The sequence below is a fragment of the Primulina tabacum genome, chromosome 2 (assembly GCF_025594145.1).
Source record: "Primulina tabacum isolate GXHZ01 chromosome 2, ASM2559414v2, whole genome shotgun sequence".
Taxonomy (NCBI): Eukaryota; Viridiplantae; Streptophyta; class Magnoliopsida; order Lamiales; family Gesneriaceae; genus Primulina; species Primulina tabacum.
Window position 1 is genome coordinate 7,685,512 of NC_134551.1, and position 27,892 is coordinate 7,713,403.

Consider the following 27,892-nt stretch of genomic DNA (forward strand, 5'->3'; position numbering starts at 1 on the left):
AGTCAAATCTTAGTATTGTTCTTGTATATGTCAATTTTTGGCTAGCTGACATGGCGCTACACCAAAACAACTAAATTTTTTAAAAATAAATATAGCGAATTAAAACTGAAATTTGATAGAATAAAAAAAACCAAGATTTACAAATAGAAAAATATATAACAAAATTTATAATTTCTTTTTGAAATCCTTGTGATTAAGCCATTGAGATGTAGTTGTATAAGCAATTTGGTATTGGATGGTTGAAATATTACCCGAATATGTTAAAAAAGATTAAAATTCAATTTGGTATAGAACTATTTATTAAGAATATGTCTCTTGTGAGACGGTCTCACGAATTTTTATCTATGAGATGGGTCAACCCTATCGATATTCACAATAAAAAGTAATACTCTTAACATAAAAATAATATTTTTCATGAAAAATCCAAATAAGAGATCATTCTCACAAAATACGATCCGTGAGACCGTCTCATACAAGTTTTTGTCATTTATTATATGTCAAATTGATACATGAACTATTTTAAATGACGTAATCGATACATGAAATATTTATAAATTATTATTGTGGTACATTATCAAATTTTAAAATCAATTTTAACCTTAGCTTAATTTAATAAAAGAAATTAAATAATATTGAAAATAAAACCTGAACTTAATTGAATTTATTATACAATTTAAGTTAACGATAAAACTGACTTTTAAATTTGATGATATACAAATATGAATGGCTTCTTCCTCCCCCTTGGGTAGGAAAAGTAGCGGATTCGGGTATTGGCGTGTTTAATTACAATATTACCCTCCACCACGGGACACCAAGTAAATACCTCGAAAAAAACAACCAAAATAAACAATAATAGGGGGGGTTGTAGCTTCCTATGCTAACTAAATGACAAGCTTTTCCTGGATTTTGATCTTGACTCGGTCTCAATCTGGACAAGTTTTTGTTTTACTATTGAATTTTTATATATATAAGTTGATAGAAATCAGTGAGGATCATAATGTAATTTAAGAGATGTATTTTTGAAAATAAGTAAAATAAGTTGTGGCAATTTTGATAGCGACTACCTAATATGGGTTGCTACTGGCTACAAGTTCGCCCGGTTTAACTTGCCAAATTACACACAAAATTGATTAGTATGTCAAGTCAGTCCACTACCTAAAATAGATAGATTGAATTGATAATTTTTTAATCCATCAAAAAGACGGTCGATCCGAATAAGCCCACATAATGACGAGTTGTGCGGGTAAGTCCGTCTCACCAATCTGTTTTGATTGTTGTAGACAAAGGTTCTATAAATGTTCTTGAATTTTTATACCATAAGGTATAAGAAGAAGTTTGTTCGAATTTTAACTGAAATATGAGGTTTAGGACGCAAGGTTAAAACTGTAATTTCATCCCAAAACTAACTACTCCTACGAAACAAGGCATCAAAAACAAAAACATAAATAAAAACACACAACAAGAGACATTTACTCTCTCTCTCTCTCTCTCTCTCTCTCTCTCCAGTCTCTTCTCCAGCTTCCCTTTTAACTTGTCGCTTTTGCAGCATCTTCCAGCATCTATCTCATCCCAATTCCTTTCTCTCTCTACATTAACATCAAAGACTCCTCTTTTCTCTCTCCTCCAGTATACGGACACGTTTTGTGTATACGCAGCAGAAAATAAAGAAAAAGAAGACTCCACACACCACCAAACCAAACCTTCTCTCTAATGGCCCAGTTGGACCATTATTTATGTATGTGCAAGCAAGAAATTATGGGGAAACAAAGTCTTCGGGAATTCCTCAAAATTAACGTAATCCCACTTCATACGCAGCACCAAAAGGCGGATTTTTCTTCCCACAAATGCCCTTCTGCCATCTCCCGAAAAATCCCATCTTCATCATCGACTTCACTGTCTTCCCATGCAATTATGTTTTTTATTTTTATTTTTTGCCCGATATGTGTGGGCTTTTTCGGGCTTTGCATCGGTCAGAGTTTTTCACAGAGAAAACAGGGGGAAAGGCAAAGCAAAGAAAGAGCCTTCCCACCTTCCCCTCAATTTTTTCTCTCTTCCTGTCCTTTACACATCTATATTACTCTGATCTTTTCTTTATTTGCTTACATACAAACCACCTTGCTTTATTGCTTGCCAACCCTTTCTCTTTTCTTGCTATTCATACCTATCGCCATCTATTCATTTTCTTGTTTTCAACTCTATCTATTTGTTATGCAGCTGACCCTTCAATTATCTTTTTAATCTATCAACTAATTGTTTTCAAGATCACAATTTTTTGGCGAAGGGGCTTGCTTTGATCTGGGATCTGATGTCTAGGAAGAGTAAAGAGGTGTTTCTGGGTCAAACGCCTTTTTATGGCGTCGGAGCGTGTGAGGATGCCAAGTCCAGGTTCAGGCATCAGGCTCTTATGCAGGACTATCAGGAGCTGCGAAGGGTATGGTTTTCCCTTTGTGGGTGTTGATTTTCTTTTGTTTATTTTGAGGATCTGTTGCTTTATTTGATCTGGTTTCGTGGTGGGTTTGGTCTCGTATGTGTGGTTTGCTTGGATTTGAGGGTTTCGGTTTCTTCTGCTTTGCGGTGTTAAGATTTTTCTTATGGTGTGATTGATCTGTTTTCTTTCACCGAATTACTCTTTTCTGATTCTTCCTTACATTTTTAGACAGTCGGGGATATGTTTTTCCCTCTTATGGGGATATGTTTTTGCTTTATATGACGTTTTTCTTCAAAATTAAGATTGATTATCTGTTATTTGGCACAATTAATTCGTTTCTTGATATTATGTTGATATCTAGAAGTCAGTTCGTTTCTTGTTGGTATTTTGGATTTTGAACACTTCACCGGAAGTATTCATTATTCCTAATTTGAGAGCCGGCCCGGATTTCTTGATACCTGTTCTTAGGATGATTACAATTCTCAATGATTAATAAACCATTTGATCCATGAAATTTGGTGTCAACGTCCTCCCTTTTTTCTTCAAGTTCTTTGTTTATTCTCCTTTGGATAATTAATTAGCTCATGTATAAGATGGAAAGGTGGAGTGAATGTCTGTTTTCTAAGGATGTTTTCATTGCTTTTATCCTCGTGGTACTCAACTTCATATAAATTATAAATGATTTCTTGTTTTGTTAAACTTAGGATGGATAGTGGTGCTAATTTTCTCCAGATATATATCAAAACAATTTCTTTAAACGTTTAACTTTAGATTGCATTTGGTTTGAAAGATTTGCTTTTGATGAGTGGGTTTATGATTTTTTGGACTTCAGATTACTCCAATTTGGAAAATGATTGGAAATAAAAGTTTAAGATGTTGAGGGAACCGTTTGAAATTCACCAAATCCGACTAGGAATTGTGTCATGTATTTCAAATTTCTTTTTGTATTGAGATTGAGACTAGGAATTGAGTCATGAATTTCAATTCCTTTTTGTGTTGAGATTGAATCATGTAAATTGTGTAAATTTAGTTTTGGTTTAAAAAATTGAATTTGAAGGATTTGAAAATCATCAAAAAATAAGAGTGAATTTTGATAAGAATTTAAAATCTAAAATTCACCATATCCTTCCATCCAAATAAAAGCCATCCAAACAAACTTTTTAAGTTGCATTTGGAACCCGTAAATCTATGTGTTCTTTTCCTTTACTTTCGTTGCATATTATCATTTGTATTGATGCATAAATGAATATAGATAAAAATTATCATTATTGTTTTTTTCACATTTTAAGGAATTTTTGATAGTTGGTAACGAAGTTACTTTTTAAAATTGATTAAATGGGAAGTCATATTCTCCTAATAAAATCAATGGATTAAATTATTGAAAGCTGAATTGGAGTCACTGAATGGAGTTGGTTTACGTCCTCAAATGATTACTTCCCCTTACGTAGGCCGATCCAAATCCTTGTTTTTTGTATTTAGCCTATTCATCTATGTGGAGTATCTCTCTCAAATTCGAGGGGAGGGGACTTTGGATGTTTGGTTTGTGTGCGTCTTGGAAAAAATATTTTTCTTATTCGAGGGAAAAGGGGGTTACCAAGTCCTCACACATCCATGACGCGTGAGGCATATTCAATTGATGGAGAATTGTAAATTTGGTGGTGTATATTTGTTAATATGTGATTTTAGTACCCTATGTAGTCAAATTTAAATATGACTTTTTTTTTTTGCGATCTTAGTGTTTGGGAAATTTAAATATAAATCGAGGAGTCCAAATATTCGTTTTGAAATCCATTCTGATTGTCTAAGTACTTTTGATTTTGAGAGATCTCAAATATCTTTTAAATTTAAGCTCATGCATTAACAGTTGTAATAGATTTCAGGCATACCAAATATGTGTATGGTTGAAGTCCCAAGTTTGAAATTCCTTCTCTAAACTTTCAAACCCCTTTGTTGATTCCCAAGTTTGAAATTCCTTCTCTAAACTTTCAAATCCCTTTGTTGATTTGGTAGTAGTAAATTCATTATCAGAGACAAGAGAAGGAGTTGTAATTGTATCATGTTGCAGGAAGCTATTGTAATGGGAAGCAAATTGGAGGCAGCAAAACAGAGAAAGCTGATACTTGCTGCTGAAGTTCGGTATGCAAATACTCACCTAATTCTGTAAATTACGCAATCTAACCAAACTGCTTTTGCATTTCTGGGAACGTGGCGTTAATTTTTAATTTACTGGCAAGAGTGGTTTCAGGAGGAAAATTGTTATTTCGGACTCCTTGAATCCCCCCAGCATTCTGTTGCTCCCCATTCAATCGATTTCTGGGTCCATCCCTGCATGTAGTTGGTTTGGTTGCTTCTTGTTTTAGAATCGTTTTTTCATAATTTGATACCTTTACAATCCACAGGTTTTTACGGGGAAGATATGAGCTTCTTATGAAAACAAAAGCTATGAATTCCTCGCTAGAAAGGAAGCATGTACAATCACCAAATCCGCTTAAGAGAACCAAAATCGTGAAAGAAGCTACTGTCCATAGATTACCACCAATTACAGAACAAAAGCCAAAGAAGAAACATAATTTTCGTAAGGAAGCTGCTTTACGTAGTGCTTCCACAGTGATTGATCGCCGTGATAACAAAATATTACATGTTGGAAATGAAGCTGCTCGACCTATATTGATTACCGTTTCTGGTATGAACCACAAGAGAAGGAAAAATAGCGGGGAAGATGTTTTATCTCAGAACACAACCCCATTTCTTGATTTAAACCTTAAGGCAAGAATCCATGGTACAGATGAGGCAGCTCTGAGTAATTCGAGTACGACTTTTGATTTGAACCTAGATAGCGGTCTTAGTGGGAAAGAAGCTTCTTTGTATAGCCGAGCTCCAATCTTTGACTTGAATGAGATCTCGGTACGTAACTAATTTTATCCAAGTCGTGAACATTCAAAATTCATGAGAATTGTTATGGTAATTATTTCATTGATTTTTTAGACTGGGGATGAGGAATTCCAATTTGGCACTGATGCAGCAATGTTTGAAGAAGCTAAGAAAAGTTTGATTAGAGGTAATGAAGAGCAACAAACTGATTTAAAGTTATCCATCTGCCGAAATGCCGGGGAGGGTCCGTCACACGCGGGAAAGCGTAAAATATCATGGAAGGATCCTGTTGCATTGAGAGTTTAGATTTTTTGAGGCAACGGAAAAAAGTTTGTGAGGTGACTGGTAATCAAATCCCTTTTAGCATACGGCCTTGTGCAATTCCTAACGTATAGAGGATTCCTAGATTTGTACTAGTATTGTAACCATACCAAGATATATGTTAGAAACAGTTGTCTGTAACAAGAAATATTTGCTGGAGTTGTTGCTCTGAATGAGTGGCTTCTATATTTGATTCTAGGGAAATAATAAAGTTTGGATATATTTGTGTTTCAACGCTATGGAGATGGCCAGAAAATCAGATGCAGGTGTGGCGAATCTCATCAGTTCAAATCGAGGTGTGTCTGGTCCAAAATACCCCAAACCTCTTATTTGCTTCTTCTGTTCTGCTGGTATACTCAGAATTATTCCTCCGCTCTTAGTTGTAAACTACATTAATCAAGTATAAATACTAGAATATTTACTCATTTTGAGGATCCCATATGAAATGTCTAATTTGCAATAATACTTGCTATTTCAGTTTTCTATAAAACAAAGCAACAGTACTTTCGTTATGACGTACGTTTTTTAAAACAATTGCATTCTTTTCATTCAACTTTTCTTGAGTCCTCCTCCGTTGATTTCTGAAAATGTGGTCACCTGCTTCCGCCAAGAAAAGGGGAGACTTTTAGCCGTGATTTATAGGATTTGTTTTCTTTTTGGGTACCACATACTTACTATAATGTTAAATTTGAGTTAAGAAATACAATCTCAGTGTGCCACAAGCCATGTTGAGAATCAAAATATAAGAAAAGAAAGCACATGAAAATAATGATAAATGTTCCACGTGAATTGGCTAGGTAGTTTTCTTAGGAAAAAGTCCCATGCTATAGTTTTTTCTAGCCCTCTGAGCTTCTCGATGCAGCCTCTTTTGATTTATGTTTCTTTCCAAGCACATGTTCATTTAGACCCTTTTCGCTGGTGGCATAAACTTGGCAAAGAGCACAGTTCCACTCAGATTTCTTATTTGCAGTAACATCAGCAGGAAGCTCAATATTTCCCAGTTTATGAGCGTTCATGACTTCGCTATACATGCAACCCTTCTTCCTCGGATCATTCTCTTTCTTTTCTACCTTTTTCCTAGGATCATCCTCGTTCTTCTGCAACTTTCCAATCACTTCTGATTGTGTTTTCTTCAAATGTTCTGATTTGGGGTTTCCCGAGATTGGCAAATCATCTTTCTTTGATGTTGCCTCCTCCACCTTCTCATAAAACAAAGATTGAGCTTTAAGTTTCACCCCCTGCTCTCCCACGTGAATTGACTTGGCAGCTTTCTTGGGAATGCTATGGTTTTTTCCAGTCCTCAGAGCTTTCAATTCAGCCACTTTCGACTTATGTTTCTTTCCAAGCACATGTTCATTTAGATCATTTTCGCTGGTGGCAATAACTTGGCAAAGGGCACAGCTCCACTTCTTATTTTTACTAACATCAGCAGGAAGCTCAATATTCCCCAATTTATGAGCGTTCATGACTTTCTCATTCTTTTCTACCTTCTTCCTCAGATCATCCTCATTCTTCTGTACTTTTCGAATCACTTCTGCTTGAGTTTTCTTCAAAAGCTTTGATTTTGGGTTTTCCGACAGTGGCAAATCATCTTTCTTTGATGTTGCCTTCCCCGCCTTCTGAGAAAACAAACATCGAGCTTTAAGTTTCAACCCCTTTTCTTTCACGTGAATTGGCTTGGTAGCTTTCTTGGGAAAAAGACCAATCCTATAGTTTTTTCTAGTCCCCTGAGCTCTCAATGCAGCCACTTTCGACTTATGTTTCTTTTCAAGCACATGTTCATTTAGATCCTTTTCGCTTGTGGCCGTAACTTGGCAAAGGGCACAGCTCCACTCCTCCTTAGCTATCTTATTTGCGATAATATCATCAGCAAGAAGCTCAATATTAACCACTTCAGGGGCTGTTACATCCTTCGTCTTCGATCCAGATGCATTTTCATCTGTCTTGGTCTACAAGATTGAAACAAAATCAATACGGGAAGGTGGGAAACATAGGGGAAAAAAGAATAGGAAATGGGATAATCTATCAAATAAATCACCGAGTGTTCTACTTTTCCCACATCTGAAGGCACCAATGATCGTGGCCAGGGAAAAAGAAAAGAAAAAGACAATTCCAACATTAATCAATGTAGAAGGCAACGAGATTAGAAATGAGTCTGCTGAAACAACAGTAAATGACAGTGTCCTCGTTTCTATTTGCCAACATATTTCGGCGTAAAAAATGATGTGCCCGTAACCTTAGGTCTATATCTACATGCAGGCATCAAACAGAAAAGAGGGTAACCCCACGATGTCTAAGTTTGTAACCTTCTTCCGAGGATATAGATGTACGCAAAACTACTTTCATGTTCCAACTCCTCAGTGATGCTAAACTCTAATTTTGATTCGACTCTGTTGTGCCTTAAAACACCAATGATCACTTTTGCGATCTTCGTTACATGTAATAGAAGAAAATGTGGTAGATCATGTAGGTATTAAAGGAGATCGATTCTAAGATTGCTTTCAAATCTTATCCAATTTTTTGCTTCTGCTTGATTAAAGAATCCAACTCTTAACAGGGAAAAAGCTTTGATGGGCATTTAATTACCAACATGTGAAACTCCTCCAATGACCCTTAGGCGGCGGAGCTTACAACTGAAAGCTGGAACACATTATTCGGGTTATCACAAAATTTTTATTTCTTAGACAATACACACAAAAGATAGAGATGTATACCGACCAGCAAAAAAATTTTTTCTTTTCCTTTGGGACCCTCTGATGCAGGCTTAACCTCTGAAATCCTCAGGTCAGCAGTCCCCCTCTGAAATGGCAAAGTCTCCAATCCTCCATTCTCACTCCTTTTCAGCTTCTCCTTATCCTCAAGTGCCATTCCGAGTCTTTCCTCTGCAGACCATCCTTCTGCTTTTGTCACAAAAAGTGAAGCCCTCATTGATGATTCCAAACCCATTACTGGTGATGAGCCAAATGGAAACCAATCGATGCCTTGCCGCAGAGCCATTTCCCTCTCCATCATCAACTCCCTCCTCACCTCTGCTTCTAGAACACGTCTTCTCACAATCTCTGACATGATTATTTCCTCCCTAATTCTTTCCTTTTCGATTCCCCCTTGAATCACATCATGGATATCTTGAGGATGAGGATATTCTTTTCGTCCGTAGCCGTTCAGATTCCACCTAAATTCTGGGTCCATATACCCAGCTGAAACAACATAAATCAAACATGAAATAAAGTTCAAACTAACGCATCAGAAGCGGTATTTCAAGTCTAATGCACAAGTATCAGTATCATAAAAATATGCTAAATACTAGACAAACTAACATGAAATTCCAGAATGAAACCAGTGGTTCCACAAAAACACCTTTATTAGCTAATAATCATTACACATACGCCTCCTCTTTGCATACTTTTTTTCAGTGTAAAGGTACACGTGAAAAAATACATCAAACTAAAGAACCAATTCTCATCTCATCAAACAACTCAACCATCCTCTAGAAGAACGAAATACACGTATAAACCCATGCACACTACATATATATTTATATTCTGTACATACATCGAAGATCAGATCTTGGTAGACTGTACGTACCACCTTGATATGAAGGATCCATGCCGATAATTCTTCAGCAATCCCCGTTGACGAGGAGACTTTGGATGTTTGGTTTGTGAGCGTCTTGGGAAAAACATGTTTTTCTTATTCGAGAGGGAAAAGGAGGTTACGAAGTCCACACGCATCATGAAACGCGTGAGTTCCCTTAAAGTAGTCTTTAATCATATTTAATTTCAGATTTCTCCTTTAAACTAATTTACTTTCTTCTATCTTAATGTATTACATATGAAGTAGGTTTTTTTGAGGCGGTTTTACGAATTTTTATGTGTGAGACGGGTCAACCCTACTGATATTCACAACAAAAATAATACTCTTAGCTTAAAAAATAATATTTTTTCATGGACGACTCTGTCTCACAAAATACGACCCGTGAGACCGTCCTATACAAGCAGGGCCGGCCCTTTCCAAGGGCAAACTGGGCCCATGCCCAGGGCCCCATTTTGATGGGGGCCCCAAATTTTTTTAATATATATATATATATATAATAGTATTGGGACCCAAATAATTACTTTAATTATATTATATATATAATAAGACCTAAATATGATAAAAAAATTATAACAGCAGCATTTTCAATACTCAAATCGTAAGACTCAATTTTTGATTTCGGCGGATGAAGCTATACGATCTGACCAATCTCTAACCTCCATTCCAATTGTCTTCTATCATCTCAATTTTGTTTCAGTACTCATCGTTGCTCCTCGTCATCCCTTAGTAAATTTTTTATCGTCGAAGATTAGAGGTATGAATTTTCAAAACCTAATTTTGAAATTTGGGACTTTTGTTGAATTTGATTTTGAATTGCTAAATTAACTGGTGTTAAATTAAATTAGCACATGCATTTTGAATTTTAATAGTTCATTGTGAATTTTTTTGGATAATTTTATAATTATGAATATGAAGGATAATTCTTTATAGTTCAATTATTTTTTTGTGGTTGTTCTTGGTGTAGTATCACTTGAAGAAATAGGATGCCTAGAAAATACCCATCTGGAAGTTCAAAAAGGAAAAAAAAAAGCAAACAGAAAAGAAGATGACCCAATCAATGAAAGGCTCTATGGATAAGTTTGTTTTGAAAGAAACGAGTATACTTTGATTTTGCTATTCAATTTTTTTAATATACATTTGAATTTCGAATCAATACAAGAGGACCATATTATAAGTTTCGCCCAGGCCCTATACAAGTTTTTACCATACATATGATACATTTCTCCTCTCCAAAAGTTTTCTTTTTAACTTTTGCTTATTTTTTTTATTTTTTATTTTTAGTTAACATGCGGCACCCGACTCGGGAGGTTCTTGCTTCTCTTATCCGAAACCACATTTCTTACGGATATATTGCAAGAGAATCTTATGATTTTTGGAAAATATATAAAACAATATATAACACAATTTACATTAAAATAATCATTTAACTTTTAACCAAAAGAAAGTGTTTACATTGCTTTACTTTTTCCAAAAGTAATTACATGACTTTCCCATCTCTCACGAAAGGTAGAGCACCTTGTTTCCTTGGACAATGACTGTTTCATTTCCGAATATGAACTTTATAATAAATAAGAATGAAATATATGTTAAGTAGTTGAGCACATGTTGAGAGAATAATATGTTGGGACATCGTATTCTCGCACCCAAGACGCAGCGGAAGTTTAAATATTTTGTTTGGGCGTCGTGTGTTCAAAAATATTCATAGGGTGTTTAGAATTATATATTTGCGTTCTCAACACTGGACTCCAAACTATTCTGGTGTTTAGACGGATATAGCCCTTCTTGTAATTTCTCACGAACGGCTATTCTCATTTGATCGTCTAATTGGGTCCACGATCGAAAACTATTTTCCTCTTTTGGTTTGCACTAGAAAATCCAAAAAATTTATGTGTTGAGACTGTAGCCTCCGAATTTTCAAAATCCGGAGACGAAGCGCGGCGGTAGAAGACACCAAAAGTGGCCGAAATTTTCCTTCACTTTTCAAGGAGAAAATTGGAGACGATTTTGAATAAATCTTATTTATTCTTAATCCATAATTAGCTAAATAATAATTGATTCTTAATCAATAATTTAAGAAAATCCAATTTGCTAGTTCGAACCTCGATTGACGATCCGAGAGTGCCGATGTATCAAGGATACAAATCTTGTTCATATAATGAAAATTGAAAATTTCGAAGATCAAAATTTTCACTTATCATATCAGGCAGCTGCCAGTTTTAGTGAACTCCTTCACAAAACACTTCAGAAAATAGGTAGTTCACATCTCATTCCTTATTTAGCAATCATGTCAACTTCTATTTCTTCCATCCTATTGAATCAACTCATATACTTCTTTATAAGCTTCTTGTTTGATCTCCATCAAACTATAGTCGCCAAATTCCAACTCCTTGAAATTTGACTATCTGAATGGGAACACAGAATCCGATACTTGTGTGACCCTCAATGGTTCAGGGATACAGCTAGCCGTGGGTTCACATTTCCATGTGATTCAGAATAACATTTATTCTTATTCGGGTTTACCCTAGTTTACCCCATTCTTTTCATCAACTCCTTGATCAAGAATGTCAGAACTCATTTCTGATTGCACCCATCGGATCATGGTAAGAGCGTCTAGTAGCATCGCCCCATGATCCCCTAGGTATCACTGATATTGCCAGCAAGAACCTTTAGTCATGGTTAGCGTACAGTACGGTCCCTTCAACACATATATCCCGGTCGAATCTGCAACCATTGGTATATCGAGAGTTGCATATGGATTCGATAACGATACGATTTATCTTTGAGTAATAATAGTGGCATGGCATGTGGAACTAGGAAAACATCTTTCCCTAAAGTACATTTCTTGCTCTGGCCATAGACTCCTTGCACTATTAACTCATAAGATCACATAGGATATCTTCACCCGCAGGCGAACTCTGGTGCCCCAAACCTCGCCACGCAATCATACAACATGTGACGTCATATGCATAAAAATTTTCTTTTCAACGACGTAATAATATAATGCATATACGACAAAATAAGGCACTCATCGCACTATCTACATCAGTGCAGCAGAAACAATATAATAAATACATACACATAACTCAAATAACACAATAAACTACACTGTCTCTATCTATTATTAACTACAGGCCTGTTTGACTAGACACACCTAGTCCTTCACCACTATCATGTCTCACGGCATAGTCCTGTAACCTGTCCAACAGAAACAGTCCCCAAAGGGTGAGCATACACAACAATCATCATCGCAATACATAACAGTTATATTAACAACAACATAAGATATAACTGAAATGATAAAAGAAATACTCCCTTTGCCGTTTCTGGACAATAGCTATCAACAACCTCAACAACATCACATTGCAACAATAACATCGACGATACGTCGCACCCCAACTCCGGCGACAGCAATATCGTCGAACGAACAACAACGACGACGATACGTCGCACCCCAACTCCGGCGACAGCAATATCGTTGAACGAACAACATCAACGTGAATTCTCCCAACAACGACAGCCAACAAAATCGACAATAATAAACAACAACATATATAATATAAAATAACCCAATCCAGTGATTTATCATCGTTTAACACAATAGTATTCATCATTACTAAATAATAACAACATATGCTCGTACGTCAACACGTACCTGATAATCGAGTATATATAAAATCTGGCTATTTCTTTGATCCCGAAGCTTGTGATGTATCTAAATAATTCAACACCAATATCAGATCATTGTCACCGTATCAACACAATCATAACAGCCTCAACATATAACATCAAATAGCCCAACAACAATTAATTCAACAAAATATAAAACTCGATTATAAATTTGTATTGTTCAACAATTTAATATTCTTATGTATTTAATTCACAATACTACCATCAAATACACCCTAATTAATTTACTTCAAATAATAGGCTATTTTACAACATCCGTCAAATTACGAAAACTTTATATCAACGTGTAGCCTATACTTCGTAGACTCCAATAAATAATCAGAATTAATAACAACTGACAAACAACTCTCCAATCTCAATCCAACGATTAAAAATCCCTAATTATAATAAATTGGGAATAATTCAAAATAACACTACTATAATATTCTCTACTTCGTTAAAATCAAACACTATTCAACAATCTTCAATTTCAGTATGATTTAACAATTTATCAGATTTATTTCAGAAATCGACGAATTTCAAACATCACCAAAACTATAAAATTTATACCTCAAATCGAAGATCTCGTGTCAACGATCCTAAAACTGAAGTCGGTTCGTCGATTGGATAAATCGATAAGTTGCACGATCGAAAAGAAATTCTCAAAACTCTGTGCTCTTCTTTCTCTCTCTTTGTTCCTATCTCTGTTCGTTTATTCAATCAGTTCAATCGAATTCAATATGAATTCCACCGATTCAATCTTTTTTTTATTTTTTTAATATTATATTATATTATATTAATAAAATAATATAATATAATATATTTAACATTTTAACACCGGTATATCCTTTTGGACCAGTCAAACGATCAAAATTTCCAAAACTCAAAACATGAAACTTCTATATCTTTGAGTTTTCTACGTTATATCCAAATTCCAAATCATTTGGACTTCATATGGCCAACATATGTCATATTTCATTCTTTAAAAATCGTTAATTATTTAGTAATATCATATTACTAAATCAACAACTTGTGATATTCATTTCAGGCATTACACGAACGGTGAATCCCCGACTAAAATGAATTTGCTCCTACGTATTTCGAAACTGCACCAACCTCGCCACCTGATGACCCTCGATGGAGTCGGTAGACGGATCAAAGTGCATGCTAGTACGTATAACCCCTACATTGTCCCGAGTCAAAGGACTAATGTTGCACAATCATAACTCCGGACTATTCCACTGGATAAGTGGGAACCACTTGGATAGTCCGAGGGAGGATTGTTCAGTGAATCATTATATGATCACCCATCTGTGTGAATGAACATTTTCATGCCCTTGCCAATGAAACATGACGTTTACACCACATATGCTAGTCTCAAGCTCGAGCGATATTTATCCTTGTTTTAGGCGATTGATTCGACTAGGAACCTGTTTAGAATATACGGTACACTTCCTAAAGAGTTTCATGATCTTACGTTGCGACGCAGACCTCATGGTACCTATTGTATATTCAAAGAATTTATCTGTGCAGCTTGCATGGGTATACAGATAAAGTATAATACCATAATCGAATAAAATCGTAAAATATTATTAAAATAAAGATTGTTTTACATTAGAGTCAATAAAGCCCGAGCCACAAGTTGGCTTGTCGGACACCTACTCTAACATAATATGATCTTATATATTTATAACAAAAGTTGACATTTAACAATGGTAAATTATTATCATGAAATATCATGTCAAATATAATACCGTGATTGAATTCTAATTGAATATCGTGGGCTATTCGATGAAGCACTTTTCCCACATATTCAAATAAAATTTGTACAATCGATCATTTACAAGCTAAAATGGACTCATATTTCTGAACTGGAGTCACATTGTTCAGATGAACTATACAGCTGAGTTTTAAACCCATTGCTCATTTGACTTATTTTTCGGACTGAATTTGCGTTGTCTAGTGGATTAACAACCCGTTACAATGATTGTCATGTGTCCAAAGTTCCAATCATTCATTCTTTTATTTATTCAGTCAATAGCTGAATCAAATATATAGTACAATATGACCAATACATTATCAAATGCACAAAATGATTCAATAAATATAAATACAGCAGTAGTTGATAAAATATTTATTAAAAATGTCAAGTCAAGAGCCAATTGAGGTATAATCGAGGAGAATGACAGTAATCAGTTGTTGTTCGAATATTCCTAAAAACAAAGTTGGTCCCTATGTTCATAATGACAATATTAAATTATGTCTTAGATAAAGAATAAGATATTTGATCATTTTAAAATCAGTTTTGTATCAATTTGTATCCCAATAGACATGGTTCTAAGTTTAAAAAATCCATATTAAATCATAACATATTTGAAAAATACGAAATTTTCACTAGATGGTCAGAATCATGTCGGAAAATTTTATTAAAAAAAATCAGTTTATTCGATTTAATATAAAAAAGTAATCAAAATTTTAAAAATAAACCAATTTATATGTATATTTTTTAAAAAAACCATATATGATTTAGTTTAGCCGGTTATTTTGTTTTATTATAAATTTGTTCAACCCTAGTTTCGATAATTTCTTTTGTTATTATTATTATACTTAGTTTTATTAATATTTTAGTTTTTAAGATAACATTAGTATTATTTTCATCGATATGTTTCTATTATTATATTATTTTTATCAGGAATATTCTTAATGTTAATTTATTTCTTAATAATAATAGTCTAATTAATTTTTTCTTATGAATTATTGATTTATTAATGTTATTACTTAAAAATAAAAGAAATAGAAAATTAATATATCCGGAATCATTATTTTAACGTCAAAGTGGTGGATTGCGATAAACGCACAATCTTTAGTTTTTTGTCACTGTTGTGAAAAATTAAAAATTTATGGTAAAAAGTAAAAATCTCAAACTCTCAAAATTTACCAAACTACACACTTTATAATATTTTTCTCTCGACTCAATTGTGATTTTCTTCACAAATGAGAGATCTATTTATAGGAAATCTTTACAAATAATCCAAAAATAAAATACATCATTACATATATCATCACACACTAATTTTCAATATTTACAACTCTTATTTTCAACATTCAAATATTCAACATTCAAATATTCAATACACACATTTTAAATATATTTTTCAACACTCCCCCTTGTGCTGATGATCATAATGATTGTCTTCATTACGTGTTTTTATACTGTCCTCGTTAAAAACCTTACTAGGAAAAACCCAGTGGGATAAAAACCATGGCAAGGGAAAAAGAGTGCAGTCACGTAAACTCCCCCTCATGTTGACACGAACAATTCTTCACAAATTTCGTAGGTTGCGCATCCCAATATTATATATATGCTTTCTGAATATTGACGTAGGAAGCGCCTTTGTGAAGAGATCTGATGAATTTTCACTTAATTGAATGTGACGAACATCAATACATTTATTCTTCTCAAGCTCCTTGGTGAATGCGAAGAACTTAGGAGGAATATGTTTAGTTCTGTCGCTTTTATGTATCCTTCTTTCATTTGAGCAACACATGCAGCATTATCTTCATATAGTATCACAGGCTTCTCGTCGAATGATAATCCGCATGAGATTTGGATATGTTGGGTCATTGATTTTAACCACACACATTCACGACTTGCTTCATGTAGTGCAATAATCTCGGCATGATTTGATGAAGTTGTTACGAGCGTTTGTTTCTGTGAACGCCAAGAAATTGCAGTGCCTCCACGAGTAAAAACATATCCAGTTTGGGAACGTGCCTTGTGTGGATCAGATAAGTATCCAGCATCGGCATAACCAATTATACTTGGATTAGCATCTTTTGAATACAAAAGTCCCAAGTCTGTCGTTCCTCGTAGATAACGGAATATATGTTTAATTCCGTCCCAGTGTCTCTTTGTTGGATATGTGCTGAATCTTGCCAACAAATTTACGGCAAAAGATATATCAGGCCTTGTACAATTTGTAAGATACATAAGGGCACCGATAGCACTTAGATATGGTACTTCTGGACCAAGAATATCTTCATCTTCTTCACATGGTCGGAATGGATTCTTTTCTATGTTTAATGATCTAACAACCATTGGAGTACTTAAAGAATTTGATTTATCCATATTAAAACGTTTAAGAATCTTTTCTGTATAATTTATCTAGTGAACAAACATTCCACATTCTTTTTGTTCAATTTGTAAACCCAGACAATACTTGGTTTTTCCAAGATCCTTCATTTCAAATTCTTCCTTCAAGTATGACACAACTTCTTGAATTTCCTTATTCGTTCCAATGATGTTTAAATCATCAACATATACAGCAATAATTACGCATCCGGATGTTGTTTTCTTAATGAAAACACAAGGGCATATTGAATTATTTACATATCCCTTTTTCATCAAGTGATCACTTAGTCGATTATACCACATTCGACCAGATTGCTTTAACCCATATAATGATCTTTGTAATTTCACAGAATAACATTCTCTGGGTTTTGAACTTTGTGCTTCAGGCATCTTAAATCCTTCGGGGATTTTCATATATAGATTACTATCAAGTGATCCATATAAGTAAGCTGTAACAACATCCATAAGACGCATTTCTAAATTTTCAGATACCGCCAAGCTAATCAAATACCGAAACGTAATTGCATCCATCACGGGAGAATACGTTTCTTCATAATCAATTCCAGGCCTTTGAGAAAAACCTTATGCAACAAGTCGAGCTTTATATCTCACTATTTCATTTTTCTCATTTCGCTTTCGAATAAAAACTCATTTGTATCCAACAGGTTTTACACCTTCAGGTGTAAGGACTATAGGTCCAAAAACATTACGTTTATTTAGCGAATCCAATTCAACCTGGATGGCTTCTTTCCATTTTATCCAATCCTGCCGATTTTTACATTCACCAAAAGATTTTGGTTCATGATCTTCATTATCATTTATGATGTCGATTGCCACATTATAAGAAAATATATCATCAATTTCTTCTATATCTTTTCGGTTCCATATTTTTCCAGTATTAATGTAATTGATAGAGATTTCATGATTCTCGTCAGTTTGTGGTTCTGACAGAATATTTTCATCATCATGTGTTTCTTCAGGAACATCATTCTCTATTTTGTGATCATCATGTGTTTCTTCAGGAACATCATTCTTTATTTTGTGATCATCGTGTTTCTCTATAAATTCTCTTTTATCTCGGAGGATAGTGTGCGTTGTACCACTATCGGGTATGCAAACTTCAGCTTTGCTCATAGCATTTTCCATTTTTTGAACTTCAAAAAAATATGCAATGAAATAAAATTACTGGCAATATATATTTAAATATAACACATATCATAATTATACAATAAAACATTATATGGATACATGAAAAATAAATTATTGTACATTTATATTCTACCACTATATTGTTCATTTTCAGAGAAATCATCGAGAAAATCTGCAGCATCAATATTGTTCATTTCTATCCCACCAACATATTGATCATTTCCAGAGAAATCATTCATAAAATCACCAGCATCAAAATGAGTTGAATCACTCAAATGGTCACTGCGTTCAGTGAAGTTGGTCTCCTTTTCTTTCCCCTTTAATGATTCTTTATAAAGTTTACAAAGGTGTTCAGGGGCTCGACAAATTTTGGACCAATGTCCTGGAGTACCACATCTGAAACAAGAACTTTCATATCTTTTTGAGTGATTCTCATTAACACTTGTATTCTCATGATGCCTTTTCTGTGGATGGTTTGGGACGCTCTTTTGAGATAAATTAGAAAAATAACTATCTCTATTGTTTTCAAAACCACGGCCTCGACCACGACCACGGCCAATTCCACGTCCACGTCCACGTCCACGACCTCGACCTCGACCTCGACCTCGACCAAAACCTTGTCTTTGAATTTGATTTTGGTTTTCAGGTTTAAATTCATTTTTACTTACAGCATTTACTTCTGGAAATGCTGTTGATCCAGTGGGTCGGGACTGATGATTTCTCATCAATAGTTCGTTGTTTTTTTCCGCCACAAGAAGACAGGCGATGAGTTCAGAATATCTCGCAAATCCACGTACTCTATATTGTTGCTGTAGAGTAATATTTGATGCATGAAACGTGGAAAATGTTTTTTCAAGCATTTCCGATTCTGTGACCTCATGTCCATAAAATTTTAGCCACGAGATTATTCGATACATCGCTGAATTATAATCGCTGACTTTCTTAAAATCTTGGTATCTTAACATATTCCATTCATCACGGGCGGTCGGAAGTATAACTTCCCTTATATGTTCAAATCTTTCTTTCAATCATTTCCACAAAGCAATGAGATCTTTTTCAATTAAATATTCACATTTCAATCCCTCGTCGAGATGTCGACGCAAAAATATAATGGCTTTTGCCTTTTCTTGTGATGTCGATATGCCATTTTCTTTTATTGTCTCACTTAGACCCAATGACTCAAGATGCATTTCTACATCGAGAGTCCATGGCATATAATTTTTTCCCGTGATGTCGAGCGCAACAAATTCGAGCTTTGTCAAATTTGACTTGGTGGTACTAAAAAAAATTACGATGCATTTTATTAGTTAATGAATATTGCAATACAAAGTAATGGATAAACAACAAGTACAAGCATTTGTAAAAATAAAGAAAACACACGAGGATGATATTCTCCGATAAATAAAAGACTCGTGAGTATGATAACCAAAATAATTAAAAATAACCTTGAGAAAGCCATCTTCTTTTTTCTTCGAAAATTTAGTGAAGAATAATTTTTAGAGAAGAAGAGAAAGTTGGAGTGATTGAATGTGTTTATGAGATCATATTTATAGGGCAAAAACTAGCCGTTTTGTTACCGTTTATGATCGTTGTTGTATAAAAAAATAAAGGTATGTATTTGTATAATTTTATGGTAATAATATGGTGTATATAATATTAGACATATTTAAATAATTATGTATATCATATCATATTATTATAATGATGTGTCATAAGATATTTTATTTAAAAATCTTATAGGCTTTTATACTTGTCGTATCCCTTACCGGGAGTGTGGGATGTCGTCTTAACATCCTCCTAGGATTTATAACAAGTTTTTGAAAAATTTATTTTTATTATTAATAATAACATTATATTATATATTAAATATATACACAATAAATAAATAACAGTAAAATAAATATTATTACTTTTGTTACCTTTTACTTCTGTTTGTAGCTTGGAAAAGGATGGAGGATTTTTAGTGCTTCGTGCTGATAACGTGTTGTGAAAAAGTAAAAATTTATGGTAAAAAGTAAAAATCTCAAACTCTCAAAATTTACCAAACTACACAATTTATAATATTTTTCTCTCTACTCAATTGTGATTTTCTTCACAAATGAGAGATCTATTTATATTAAATCTTTACAAATAATCCAAAAATAAAATACATCATTACATACATCATCACACACTAATTTTCAATATTTACAACTCTTATTTTCAACATTCAAATATTCAATACACACATTTTAAATATATTTTTCAACAGTCACTAAATATTATCTTTAAGAAATAAATAAGAGATAATGGAATAAATTTATTTCAGTTATTTTGGCGAAAAAAATAGTATTTCACTAAGTTGTAATAAATATTATGATAGAGAAAAATATAAGAAAAGGGTATTTTAATATCTTTAAATTGTATAAAATCCAATAAAGATCATTTTTAAAAATACACTTCTAACTTGGCTTTAAATAAGTAAATTCCCTAGTGTTTTCTGGTCGAAACATCGATATGATGATGTTGTATACAGTGTAATACGTCAAAATAAAGTTTTATTCAATGCAAGATGCCCTTGACAAAATGAGTAGATGATATCTTGTGAGACGGACTCACGAATCTTTATATGTGAGACGGGTCAACCGTACCAATATTCACAATAAAAAGTAATACTCTCAACATAAAAAGTAATACTTTTTTATGGATGATCCAAATAAGAGATCCGTCTCACAAAATACGACCCATGAGACTGTCTCATACAAGTTTTTGCTTGACAAAATTTAGTAACACGAAGATGAGTGTATTAATGGATAGTTTTTGGCCAAAACTATAAATCATAAATTATGTGTAGTCAATAGGAGAAACTTTGTGCACGTAGTTCTATTCTTCGTCTTAACATGAGGATTTGGGTGATCAATTGAATTATGTGGGATGAAACTTTCTGTTCTTCAAATTTAAATTTTATCGAGCTTTTTTTGAGAAGATAAAAGTCAACAAATAGATGTCACGTAAGGAAGTGTCGGAAAAGTTGAAGAAAAAAATAACCAAAGTTGAATCGAAGGCAAAGAAAAAACTCAAGCAAGTGTGCCTTCACGCTTGACGTGAAGTGTTTTTAAGCAATTTGACACTGCCCAACGTACGGCCAAACTCGCGCTCTTGTGGGTTGCGGTGGAAAGCACAAGAGAACCCATATGTGAGTGCTTTTGGCCGTGGGTTGAAGAAAATCTAAAGGATTGATACCGTCCAACCCACGGCTAGACGGACCCATGCGAGAGTGTTGAAAAATCCGGAAAATTATGGAAAATCAAGATTTCAAAGGTTTTTTTTTAAAGAAAAATAATATGAAGATAGGAACCCAAATTCATCACTGAAGGGATTTTTGCAAGTTGGAGGCTAGGGCTTGGGAGAGGAAGATCATCTGTTGGAAGGAGGAGAAACTTTTAGCTGTGATTTCTGGGATTTGTCTCTTCTTTTTGTATCAATCGCATACATATTTTAATGCTAAATTTGAATTAAGAATTATAATCTCAAACTGTTGAATAAACTATAGCATCCAGTAAACACCAACAAGCTAATGAAAAACATAATTCAAAAATAAAAATAAAAATGGACAATTTACAAATAATCTTGCTCGAGTTTGAGGACAATAAACTCACAAGGATGTCTAGAGGTTTCATCAAACACGTCAAAATGTAAAAAGCCATTAACCATTTTGAGAGAATAAGATGAGAAAGCAACAGGAAAGTCACTACAGATAAACGTTTCAAACACTAGAACATTCATATTCTTAGACTTGAGGCTTTGCGATTGATCTCATGGAACAAATAGTTTGTTCTTGGTCTCCGGGTTCATCTTCATCATTTTTTGAGCCACCTTCTGGCTTGGCGATATTTACATCTCCGGTTTCTTCTTTGATTATGCCTACTTGCTTGTGATCTTCCTGCTCGACTGCATCCAAAAATAGGTGACCTTTGGACCTCTTTTCATCCAAATTAGCCTTAATAATATCGTCAGAATTCAAGGTTTCTCCTTCATGTTCTCTGTAATCGATTGCATCTAACAGCACGTGATCCTCTGAACTAGCTTGATCCAACGCCTGGTTGAACTTTTCTGAATTTACGTTTTTTCCATTTTCAGAAGCTTCTTCCACACAATCAGATATTGTAGCACTCTTCTTTTGGTTGACTGAGCCAGTTCCACCATTTCGTACACAACTTCTCAATCTGCTGATATGTTTCTTTCCCTTTTTATGGCCGTTCATGACTTTACCAGATAAAGTCCCTACCTGACATATCTCGCACCAAAACTTATAACCCTTCTTCTTTGGATCATCCTCATTGTTTTTAACTTTTCGAATCACTTCTGATTGAGTTTTCTTCAAATGTTCTGATTTCGAGTTTTCTAACAATGGCAAATCATCTTTCTTCGATGATGCCTCCCCCGCCTTCTCAGATAACAAAGATTGAGCTTTATGTTTCACCCCTTCCTCTTCCCCTGGATCAATGGTCCCAACAACAGGATTTGACTTGGTAGCTTCACTGGAATAAAGTCCGATGCTATAATTTTTCCCACCCCTATGAGCTTTCAATGCAGCCTCTTTTGACTTGTGTTTCTTTCCAAGCACATGATCTTCTAGAGCCTTTTCACTGGTGGCACTTACTTGGCAAAGGGTACAGCTCCACTTCTCTTTAGATTTCTTATTTGCAATAATATCAGCAGGAAGCTCTTCAGGTGGTGTTACGGCCTTCCTTTTAGAGCCAGATACATTTTCATCTGGCCTCGTCTACAAGATCCAAACAAAACCCATAATGTTATCATAGTCATTGTAGGAAAGGTGAATGAGGGGAAGAATAAGAAATGGGATAATCTTTCTAATGAATCGCTAAATTTCTTCACCTTTCCCACATCTACGCGGCACAAATAATTATGACCAGGAAGGGGAGAAGAACAAAAATTCAAGCAAAGAAACCAAAAAAAGTAGGTATTGGTTTATAATCATATAAACAAATACCTGAGCAGAACCAAACATATAGTTGAGGAAGAAACAGAAACCAACAATGCAAAAAATAAAAGAAAAAAGAAAAGTCATACTTTTAATGAGCAAATTCGTTAATAGAACACAGACACTGCAATGTTAGGTAAAAGCGCTCCTATAATTAATACTTCCCGGGTCACTCAGTTTTGATCAAAAACTTCACCCCATACATTCTTTCTCCCGCATCCCATTTTAGGCAACTTCAAAGATGGTTCATGGTTTGTTCCGTTCAAAACTCAGATGGCATCATGTGTTGCATTCATATACTGATTGTTGACAATGATAAATATGTTGTGTTTAACTTTCATACACTAGATTAGTTGAAAGAACTTAGGTAAAATAGAGACAATTACTACTTCAATCACCCCATTCATTTACATTCACAATATAAGAAATGAGCCTGCTGAAACAACAGTAAATGCCGTATCCTAGTTCATATTTGCCACACGTTTTGGCATATTTTAAAAATGATTTACCCATAAATCATCACAAAAATTACAAATACCATTCGGCATGCATCTACTCACAGGTACCAAATAGCCAAGAGGGTCATCATATAGTGTCTAAGTTTCTCACGTGTAACCTTCTTCCAATGATCTCGAGGAATGCAAACTACATTCATGTTATTTGCATTCCTCGATGCACCTAAAACACCTATGGATTATCACTTTGACTGTCCTTATTACTGTAGTAAACCAGATGGTTCGAAGATGTCTGCTTGATATTCTTCCCCAATATTTGCTTCTACTTGATCCAGCGATCCAACTTTATCAAGGAAAAAAGCTTCGGTTAACATTATGTGAACAAAATGCGCCAGAAAATTCAAATACCAACATGTGAATACCTAAATTACCCTTTACGTACTTAAAACCGACTGCCGGTACACATTATCAGGGTCATCACAAAATTTAGCTCCTAGACACTCACACACAATAGACAGATGGATGTACTAACCAGCAAAAGAATTCTTTCTTTTTCGTTGTTACCCTCTGATGCAGGCTTAACCTCTAAAATCCTCAGGTCAGCAGTCCTCTGAAAGGGCGAAGCATCCAATCCTCCATTTTCAAGCCTCCCTATCTGCTTTTCCTTATCATCAAGTGACATGCCAAGTCTTTCCTCTGCAGACCATCCTTCTGCTCTTGTCCCCAAAAGTGAAGATTGCATTGGAGATTCCAACCTCATTACTGGTGATGAACCATATGGAATCCCATCGCTGCCTCTTTGCATAGCCATTTCCCTCTCCATCATCAACTCCCTCCTCACCTCCGCTTCCAGAACACGTCTTCTTACAATCTCTGACATGATTATTTCCTCCCTAATCCTTTCCTTTTCAATTTCCCTTCGAATTACCTCGTGCATGTCCTGAGGGTGATGTTGATGGAGATTATGGGGATAGTTGTTTCGGATGTATCCATGTTGAAGCCGCCTAAATTCTGGGTCCATACGCCCAGCTGAAACAACATGAAATAGTCAAAACTAACCCATCGGAAGTGGAATTTCATGCATCATGTATTAATATCAATTTTCATTTTTATCAAAATAGGGAAACTACAAAACTACTAATAAAATACAAAAAGTTAATGTGACATCCCATAACAAAACCAGTACTTCCAATAAAACAGCTTTTCACGGTAAAGTTAACAAGTGAAAAGACGGATTTAGATCCTTTGCTGTGGCTGAAAACACACCACCAGCTTTCGTCTGATAATTTTTCAAATTTATCTGACACTGTGTGAGGTCCATCAAATGATCATCTGATCATCTCGTGTAAAATTTCAAATTTATCCGACAGTGTGAGATCCATCAGATGATCAGTTGATCATCTCGTGTAAAAGGTGTTTGGTGCAGTGTTTTCAGCCACAGCATAGAATTCAAATCCGTGAAAAGACAGAGTACGGGTCTATGTTATACCTTGAGTAACATTTATCTTTTATTTTAATATAACGAGATGATCAATTCAATGTTAGTATTAAAAACGAGAAAACTGCAATTTTAGTCCGGTAAGTTGGCTTGTTTCGGGTTTTAGTCTTATAACTTATAAATGTTTTGTTTACCTCCATAATCTTGATTTTATTTCTGTTTTAGGTTTTTTTTTTGCCCCCAAACTACAAAATCTATAAATATTGCTTATTTGGCATCAATATTCTTCTACATGGCTTATGTGACGAGAATAAAGCTCATGTTATACACATTAAAATCTATTTAACCAAAAAAAAAAAGAAATAACAAACTTTTTCCTCTTATTTTAAAATATTGGAATCGTTTGGCTTATTTTTGTCATTCGTCTTTATTTAGATTTATTTTAATACGTGTACTACATGTTAATTCTCACTTCAGAAGCTACCTAGCTATGTAGGTGAAAATAAGCATCAAATAAACAATATTCGAAAGTTTATCGGTGGCTGACAGAAAAAACACAAAACAAAAGAAATCCATGATACTGAATGAAAACCAAACATTCGAAAGTTACATGACAAATTCCAAAACAAGCTAATTTACATGAAACATAGAGAATTGTTCCTCCAGCTGTAAATAAAACTCAACTAACAAAGTACTTTCAATAGATCAAACTAAAAAATGCATCCCCACAAATCAAATTTCAAACAACTCAATCATCCTCCGGAAGGACATAACGTGCAAAGAAACTCATACACTGTAAATGTATTCTAAATGGGTAGATAAAAAAATGAAGAAAAATAACACCCAATAGATAAATCGAATATCAGAGGAAATGGGGGAGTGTACGACCTCCATGAGCTTGCTCTGTTGAAAAATAGTAACTGGGTGAGATGGCATGAGGAATACGGGGCGTATCTTGTTGATTGTTGCCGCTATATTTGGGGTCCATCGTTCTTCAGCAATCCTGTCGACGAGTAAGCGAAATACGGGGAGTTTTCCAAATTAGGGTTTAGGAGCTCAATTTTGTTTTACATATACAATATTCGTTCGACCATCGCAAAGGCGTGAAGGTACGACCGGTGACGGTACTGATGATAGTGGGCTTGCTTGGCTCCATATGGCAACGCAAAACTCTGTGTCGGACTGTTTTAAATTTTTTTTTTTATTTAGTATGTCAAAAAAACTCTCCGAAAACGTGTCGGACCGCTAAAAGTTTAAATCATCGAGTATGTTTTTTTTTTTAAAAAATCTCACATATTTATTTTTACGATAAAAGATTAAATTGATCTATATTTAAAATAAAAAATAATATTTTTAACATAAAATATAGTGTTTTTTCATAATCAGATCAAATCAGAGATTTGTATAAAATGATATCATTTAAACGGTCTCATGTTAATTTTTATAGTTAACATACCAAATAGGTAGCTCGCACCTACTCCAAGCATTATTGCTCTCCTGATGTAATATACGAGCTAGGACCGTAATCTTGTAGCTTGCAGGGAAGAAGAGAACGTACGCGAAATCTCTCAGTGTCAGCGAGAACTGGCCTTAGCTCAAGGCGAGGATGGGGTCTCCAAGGTCGGTGGACACATTTTTGGTGGCAATAGTTCCATAAATTCCGGCTTTTACAACGGAGATGACCAACAATTCTTTCAGAAATTGCATGCCAATTGAACCCTGAGATCTCGATTCGGGTATGTCCTTAATACTTGATTTAATCCTTAATAGATGTTGCTCCCTTCTTTTGCTTTGTGTCGTATTTTGGTGCAGACACTTCGTGATCTGAAAATAGAGAAATTAGAAAGGCTTCATATGACATATCTACTTTTCTACGTAAACATGAAAAAAACATGTTTCAAATGACATGTCTACTTTCTACCTAAACATGAAAAAAAAAACAAATGAACAAATTCATGATTAAAATATGAAAGTTTATAAATATATAAAAAAAATCTAAAAATAGAATGTTGAATATGTTGGATCTCGGTTTTCTACACGCCCAAACGCAAGCGGAAGTTTTAAAATTTTTATTTTATTTTGACGATCAAAATATGTTTTGCTTTGGGCGCTCGTATGATTTTATCATAAACATTCATAGGATGTTTAAAAGTTATACCTTTGGTAAATAAATCACGTGGCTCCAACTAATCCGGTATAAACGGATTAGCTCTTGATGAATCCCTACGAACTTTCTTCAAGAGACTCCTTTCTTTCCTTCTAATTAGGTCCACGACTGGATGATCTATTCCTCTTCCAATTTGCACTAGAAAATATGGAAGATATTTTGCGTTGGAGATCAATGTTTGAGAGACGGCTCAAACTATTCCCAAAAGGGAGTGGCCGAAATTTTGAGAAGAAAGATGGAGGAATTTTCGAAAAACACCATGGAGAGGGAGGCTAAGGTTTTTCAAAAATTGTGAATGAATTATTTCTAACCCTAAGCATAATACACATATATATAAGCTTAGGGCCCATTAATTAAATTAAACACTTAATGGGCTTAATCAATTAATTATCCTAGTCCAACTAGTTTAATTAATTAATATTTTAAAGTCTAATTAAGAACTTTAATAATATGTATGTTGGTCTTGTACTCCTGCAAGCCCATTATACATATACCCATTACATTTAATTTAAATCCCTTATAAATTCAACATTTGAATTTAATATTTAAAAGTATAAATTCAACTCCTTGAATTAATCACCTCCAAAATTTAATACTTAATAAACTCAACTTTTGAGCTTAATAAATTAAATACATTATAAATTCAACATTTGAATTTATTATTTAAATTATAAATTCAACTCCTTG

General features: G+C 34.3%; 2 protein-coding genes across 6 annotated transcripts; one reads left to right on the top strand and one right to left on the bottom strand.

The window, feature by feature from the left end:
• Positions 1-1,521: 1,521 nt before the first annotated feature.
• On the top strand, positions 1,522-5,853 carry LOC142529072 (uncharacterized). The gene is made up of 4 exons (XM_075634467.1): positions 1,522-2,431; positions 4,494-4,564; positions 4,828-5,332; positions 5,414-5,853. Exons 1-4 carry the CDS (start codon positions 2,306-2,308, stop codon positions 5,603-5,605), a joined length of 894 nt encoding a protein of 297 aa, XP_075490582.1. The 5' UTR covers positions 1,522-2,305; the 3' UTR covers positions 5,606-5,853.
• Positions 5,854-6,297: 444 nt separating this feature from the next.
• Positions 6,298-26,219, bottom strand: LOC142529048 (uncharacterized). 5 transcript variants are annotated; one of them, XM_075634424.1, is made up of 3 exons: positions 25,927-26,214; positions 24,133-24,629; positions 6,298-7,569 (listed from the first exon to the last, which is right to left on the bottom strand). In XM_075634424.1, the coding sequence occupies exons 1-3, from the start codon at positions 26,024-26,026 to the stop codon at positions 6,457-6,459; spliced, it is 1,710 nt and encodes a 569-aa protein (XP_075490539.1). In that variant the 5' UTR covers positions 26,027-26,214; the 3' UTR covers positions 6,298-6,456. The 5 variants fall into 5 exon arrangements, with proteins under 5 accessions (XP_075490539.1, XP_075490554.1, XP_075490545.1 ...); XM_075634439.1 differs by lacking the exons at positions 24,133-24,629; positions 25,927-26,214 and adding exons at positions 8,339-8,799; positions 9,206-9,345 and having other exon boundaries at positions 6,322-7,569; XM_075634430.1 differs by lacking the exons at positions 24,133-24,629; positions 25,927-26,214 and adding exons at positions 8,339-8,817; positions 9,206-9,345 and having other exon boundaries at positions 6,322-7,569.
• Between the last annotated feature and the right edge of the window lie 1,673 nt (positions 26,220-27,892).